The sequence below is a fragment of the Etheostoma spectabile genome, chromosome 3, assembly GCF_008692095.1.
Source record: "Etheostoma spectabile isolate EspeVRDwgs_2016 chromosome 3, UIUC_Espe_1.0, whole genome shotgun sequence".
Classification (NCBI taxonomy): domain Eukaryota; kingdom Metazoa; phylum Chordata; class Actinopteri; order Perciformes; family Percidae; genus Etheostoma; species Etheostoma spectabile.
Genome location: NC_045735.1, coordinates 24,347,759 through 24,354,665, shown reverse-complemented (window position 1 = coordinate 24,354,665; position 6,907 = coordinate 24,347,759). Strand labels below are relative to the sequence as shown.

The 6,907-nt window shown below is 38.6% G+C and overlaps 1 protein-coding gene across 2 annotated transcripts in view; it reads left to right on the top strand.

The window, feature by feature from the left end:
- Positions 1-55: 55 nt before the first annotated feature.
- The window catches only part of LOC116680212 (solute carrier organic anion transporter family member 1C1), a 32,564-nt gene continuing 25,712 nt past the window's right edge, over positions 56-6,907 (top strand). The window contains exons 1-2 of one of the 2 annotated variants that reach the window (XM_032509438.1): positions 56-425; positions 6,651-6,823. In XM_032509438.1, the coding sequence (XP_032365329.1) occupies positions 6,728-6,823 (96 nt within the window). In that variant the 5' untranslated portion in view covers positions 56-425; positions 6,651-6,727. Of the gene's footprint in view, positions 426-6,650; positions 6,824-6,907 lie in introns of those variants that run through there. The other variant, XM_032509439.1, reaches the window with a different exon arrangement.

Sequence of the window (6,907 nt, the reverse complement as noted above, 5' to 3'; positions counted from 1 at the left end):
GGGAGAGCTGCGGATTAAGACGTTTTTTTCTGTGTGAGCGGGTTGTTGCCTAATGCCATCTATCTGCAGAGTCATTTCAAGAAAAAAAGGTAGCGGCGCGGTCACTTTTCGAGCTCATTCAACACTATCTCCAAACTGCGTTTCACTGATGGACACCAACCGGTGAAGACATGTGGCAGGAGACAGGCTAAATATCCCTCTTTGATCTGGATTGGTCTGCCTGAGAGTTACCTTGAAGTCGGCTCGAAATGAACTCTACAGATGCATCTTTGTCTCAGAGCATTTGATAAGAATCGACGCTGCTCCTCCTTTCCCATCCACATGAGAAGTTTGACCGGTGCTGGGTAGAGGAAGGCTGGGTTTCCGATTGGCTGTTTTATCTGTGTAGCTTAAGCATCTGGACGACTGTTTCTCAACACACTGAGGTCAGTGGTGCGCCTTTTCATCCTGATGTTCTTTGTTGGATATTCCAGCTGTAGCCTGGATGTGTTTAGGTTTTCTGCGCTATGGCGGTTGAAATATAGCCACATAGGCTGCCACTTTTTCCATTATGTTATGTCTAGTTAAAGCCCAATGAGCCCTGTTAAAAACAAGTTCAGCTGACTGTGAGGAGTATTTTCTTCAGTGAACACGTTGGCTGACTTTGACACTGTCTTTTTACTGTAAAATATGTTTGAATAGTAGGCCAACTTAACAGTGAACATACTGAAAGATGCCCATGGGGGAAATTCACCACAAGGCATCTGCTGTAGGCTACCTGCAGTGCTTACTGTTATGTCATGTGGTTATGTACTGTTTGACGTTAATTGAAGCTGTGTGAAGCAAAATTTCCCCTTAGGGGAATACAGTACAGTTAATTGTATCTTATCTAATATTATCCTACTAAGCAGCGTATTGGGTTTTGAGGCTACATAGAGATATCTGCCACAAGCATTATGAATTCAGTTCTGGTCCTGAGAAATGTTGCTCAACAATAATTAACTTTTTCTTTTATTCTCTCAATTTTAGGCTAGGAACTTATTTGTCTTCATATGTACAGTCACCTTAAAAACGTTGATACCTCTATTCTCAGTGTCCCTAAATCATCTTATCTTAATTGTCTAATCAAATGGGTAGTAACCATAAAAGTTAGCATCAGTGATATCTACTATCACCTGTGTTGATTGAGGATTGAAATGATGTTCAAACGGCAGCAGAGATGGTGGAACTGATGTGGGATGGTTGTGTGGAAGCCATCTACTGGATCTGATCCATTCAACTAAACTTCAACCAAACCTTTTCCTAACCCCAACCACAAATCTTAATTTAAATATGTAACATTTCTGCATTAACATGTCTAAAAACGACCATACTTATGTTATATATATTTCGAGTTGTGTTCTTACAGTATCCCAGATGTTTCAACCAAATTTCAATCCCGGAGAAATCTGTTATTTTATTTTTGACACAGGATGTTTCCTTTAGTCACTTGTCAGTGGCGTCATATAACCTTTCACCCTCTATTTAAAAACGCGGGACACCCAGGTCATATGTCCGAGAGTAATCGTAAATCATACAATGTCACCGAAAGAAATACTTGTAACGTAATACAGCTTTTTTTGCCACACGGCATCATTTTGTGTCTAATTACATTCCATTTTGCAACACAGTAATACAGCAGAGACTTAATTTATTGATACATTTCAATATTGATCCAGCTTAATGTTACTACAATGTGCTGTTTGACAAGTAGCTAGCTAATGTTAATGTTAATGCTTAGTAGGTAACATTATAAGGTTACAACATCTTTCAAGCAGCAAACCACCATTACAACAATCCGAACCCGGCCAGCACTTAACTCCAGTGTTGGGTGCTAACGACGCTTACGGCAGTTTAATGAAGGCAGCGGAGTTAGAACGGCAGCCATCCATAACGTTAGCTACGTCTCCGTTAGCGCTTCCGGTGTTTGTGCTAACAATCTCCTCCCTGCCGAATTTCTACCCTTTGCGTTTAGCTGTCTTTATAGTTAGCCAAATTAACCCGACAAAAGGTGGGTTAAGCACCAAATCGAAAGTTTTTGCCGTTACGGAGATTTTCCTCAGCAGTCCCCACCCACACCCGTCTCTCAGCCTCCCTGAGTAACAGACCCTGTCTGCCCCAGTGTTAAAAAACATCCAAAAGGTGACATTGATATGTAATATATATATTGTCATAGTGTGGTTTTAGCTGCTGGCTAATGTTAGCTTGCTGGCTCACAAGCTTACTGGTTAGCTACCAATACAAATCAAAACAAGAAAAACATAATTATATTGGGGAAACTGCAGCTATTTTTTTGGAATAACATGAATAAAGATGACTATATATGTAAATATATATACTGTATAAACTAAATGTATATGTACATTATGTATATGTACTATATATACAGTAAATACTGTATCTATATTATGTATATGTATGAATGTATATGTATATACAGTATATTTATATATATATGTGTATATATTTATGTTTATGTATATATATGTATATACTGTATATACTGTGTGTATGTATGTATATAAATGTATGTATATATGTATATGGCCTATATACTGTATAATTTATTACGTATTTGTAAAACAGTTACATAAATATTTGTTTCTATATTTACTGTTTGTTTATTTCATATTAATGTTTAATATGTTTATGAATGCACCAACAACAAAGAAAAGTTTCTTGTAAGTGTTACTTGGCAATTAATCCTTTTCTGATTCTGATAGAGAACAGTGACCTATTCTGGAGATGTAATACAATTATACAGCTGCCAATAAACTGGCGCCCCAAGCAGTTGTTCATTGCTTTGCTCAGGAGCACCTTAGCAGTGCCAAAGAGGGGAAGTGGCACCTCTACATTAGCTAACTTTAGAGCTTGTTTTATGCCTCTATAATGTCAGTTAAGTTAAATCTTTATTTAATGAACATCTGTTAAATTCAAGCCATTGCCAAATGCGTTGATACAGAGCTAATTCAGACTGTCAGCTTCACAAAACTCTCTCTGTATTTCTCAGTATTTAGAAATTGGTCGTCCGGCGATTTTTGCGCGCAGAAGCTTGAGTGAAGATACATTTTTCTTCTGAAGAGTCCATATTTTTTTTATCCTTGAAGCAACTGTGTAGAGGAGGGGTGCGGGTGGTGCGCAATCACGGTAGGCTTGTGTCATGTGGATGCACCGACAGAATTGTTATCAATAGGCCTATTTAGAATTCCTCATGGGGAGACAGAAAATAAGCACTATCGATTTAACTTTACCCAGCCCGGTTCTATGTGAAAACACAACAATGGCAGAGAGAAACAGACAAATTACACATGATTGCTGTCTGGGAGCAAACATTTACCGTATGCTGGCTGTGTGGTGATGCCAGGATTTAAAGCAGTGGGCTGTGGGTCCAGAAGACTGAAGTTTTCTCCAGATTACTCACATGAAATTTTATTGGTATTGGTGTGTAGGTAGAAAGTGCTGCTACAGTGGCATTACAGTTATTCCTTGGCTGCAATGAAAGTTCAAGTACGCAGAGAGTGCAAGTGCGCAAGAACCTGAAACACTGACCAATCAGAGCAGACTAGGCTTTTTCGGCCAGCGCTAAAACAAAGCTTTTTAGACAGAGAGTGAATCCAGGTATAATCAGACAGACAGAAAAATAATGTGTTTCTTGAACATTAAAGCATGTAAACCTGTTCTAGTAGAAAACAAAAATACAAGTATGGACTTGGAAATAAGCATAAGGGAGCTTTGAGAACGGATTTAAAAACAAGCTGTGTTATTTTTAAGAACTTGCTTTTCTTAATTCTTAAAATGATAATTTTATAATAATGAATGTTTATGATTAAGCATTAAACATGGGAGAAAGGAAAACCCTTTGATATGATGAATGAATCAAGCATGTTTATTTATTCCTTACCTTTGGGAACAATATATGGGTCATACAGCTAGCGTCAGAGCTTGAGTGAAGATCAGTGGGTGCAGTTTAAAGCTCTGATGCTAGGAAGTAGCTTGTGACATAGTTAATTTGATTTCACGATCTATACTGAGGAAATAATGCCAGAACAAGTCACCCCATTAACTTGACGATCTAGTGGCTGAAATTTCCCTTTTCAATCCCTGCTGTCTTTATTCAGACAAGTTTGAGCCTGAATAAAAACGTCTTTTTACCAGACATTACATAAAAGTGCCATATTAAATTTTGCTTGATAATATACAGTACTGACAATAGCACAGTGTTTCTGTGAATGAGAAAAATGAGTACAAACATTGGTGGAACACAAGAAAAAGCAGTGGACTACTGCTTCATACATTGGCCTACTAAGCTGCTGTTGGTTTGATGCTTTGTAAGTAGGTCAAACCTGTTGCGATTAGCCTGATGATCTTCAAGACAGAAAAATCATTCAGGAAGACCTGCAATTGTGTTGCAATTGACGCCAATGGGAACATGATTGACATAAATGGTGATGATATTGTGTTTGTGTTCTTTGCTGCATGGCACCGACCCGGTCCCTTTGAACAATCACATTTACTGATTACCATGACTACTAATATAAATGTAAAAAGTTAATAGAAAGTATTCAAATGGAAATAAGGAGGTCAGTAACAAAGAAATTCCATTCTTCTGCATACATCACAGAAATTTTGCAATAAATGAATACTCAGTTGTTTGCTAGTTTGGGCTTTAGTGTTGCCTTATCGTTATTAGAACCAGTTCATTTGAAGCCCCACAAATTATTGATCCACTTTTCTGTGTCAAGCTTTGTTAGCCTGCCTTTGTGTTCAATTTGATCCATCACAAACAATTTAAAAATGTCCAACTGTCCTAAGCTCAGTGAATAACTCAGCCCTTCCTGCAGTTGAAAACCTATCCTGTGGTTAATGAGTTATAAGCAATTTAACAAAACAATAAAATCTAGTAAATCTAACAAAACAAGACGCAAACTCATCTGACAAAAGATATTAAGTATAAACTACTGGAATGATTTTACAGTGAAGCAGTTGCTACCAGGAAGTGTTGGTTTTGGGTGTTCGGTGTTCCCCCCCCCAACGTCTCCTTCCAGGCACCGTGGTAATGGTTATGTTTAGGGTAAAGGTTAGGGTTAGCTGCCTGGAAGGCAACATTGGACACTTTTTTGCAGAAAGTTTTCCAGATTTGTCGCTAGTTGCTTTTTTGAAAAAAAGTTGCGAAGGGGGTCTGAAAAATCTGAACATACATCACATACTCCGTTGCTCTGATTGGTTGTAGATCTATCCAATTATGTGCAGAGGCATTTTCTTTCCTAGTTTGGTTGAAACACGCCTCATAAGCACAGCCAAATGCAGCAGTATCAGACTCATATTCTGACTAGAATCTGAGTATCACGACGTCAGACTAAATCAGTTGACCATGATGCCAATATAGTTCAGTTGAGGGTGACACAATCATGCTTTGGCCCTGCACTGCACTACATCGATACTGCAGGTTGGCTAAGGAAGGCATGATAAAACAGATTGGCACACCACTTAAAGTGGGTATACCATTCTAGTTAAAGTAAATGAGTAAGGCCCAAAAGACTAAAAGTACTGTATATATGTACATGTGTGTATATATACATCATCCAGCTATTGTGCATTTTTCCTAAATACTAACCATATGGCAAACAATGGAACTCTTTCCCTATGTATATATTTATTTATGTTAATATTTATATGCATATACAGTACATACATACACAAGTTCAAAAGGTTCACTCACACATGCTGGCCAGCCAAAAATATATGCAGAAAGGTTGTGTAAGTTGCAACAAAGTCTGTGAAAGACAAGCCCAGCTTAATTAAAAGGTACCATACTGGCTCTGCATCAGGGTTGCTTTTTGGTGAACCTGAGTAGTGAGCAGACTTTTTGTATTCCTCTAGCCTTGTCAGCATAAGTTGCAAAAAATGAATAGTAATGTAATAGAATAGTAACAGTAATGTAAGTCTTAATCATGTATATCATGCTCTTTTTTAGGTTCATACTTGTATTTTGGGTTTCCACAAGAACATGTTCACATGCTTTAATGTTCAAAAGTAATCTCGACCTAGGCCTACTTATAACAAAAAAACGACATGGAAACATTTTACAATATGGGACCTTTAAGAAGTCATTTAAGACAAACATCCACTTTCCTCCCACTAACTCACCTGGCATGGGCAATCGATGGATCACTGAAGTGACATGAAAGCATATGGCAGAGCAGCGGTGCTGTTATTGATGCCATTCTTACACATATTTTCACCCTGTTAACAAAACCTTCCCATACTGACGATAAATAGCCTCAACCTCCCGGGTTTATTTGGTCACATGCTGTCAGTTACCGACTGAACAATACAACAAAGGATGTAGCTGTGATACATAGGAATGTGTAGCTCAGAGTTTTTGATACTGTGGCTTAAAAAAAGTTAACTGGAATGAACCCTTTTGTTCTAAAAGTGCACACATGACCTGTTTTCTTACAATGTTTATTTGTGATTTAAGTCTTAAGATCTCTAGAACACATACAGGCACTATTGTTTGTGTGTTCGTGTGTTTGTGTGTCTGCCTCTCCTCTGTTGGCTGCTGCAGACATGTTTCTGTTTTTGTGCTAAGGATGAGAAGTGGGTCACATGCTTGAATTATCCATTTGCAGGGTTGCATGCATCAGTGCCAAGAAATTGCATTAGGTGGGAGACTTCTGCTAAGGAGACACAGAGACGATACTGAAAGATGGAGGAGGGAGCTGAGCAAGGATGCACACAGGGAAACGGACGCAGTGACTCTGTGGCCAGAGAACCGCGCACCTCTCCCTGCAACAGCTTGAAGGTACGCTAACTACTATGTCTAGGAGGGAGGAGCTCCAGTCTTTCTCTTGTGTGTGTGTGCGTGTGTGTGCGTGTGTGTGTGTGT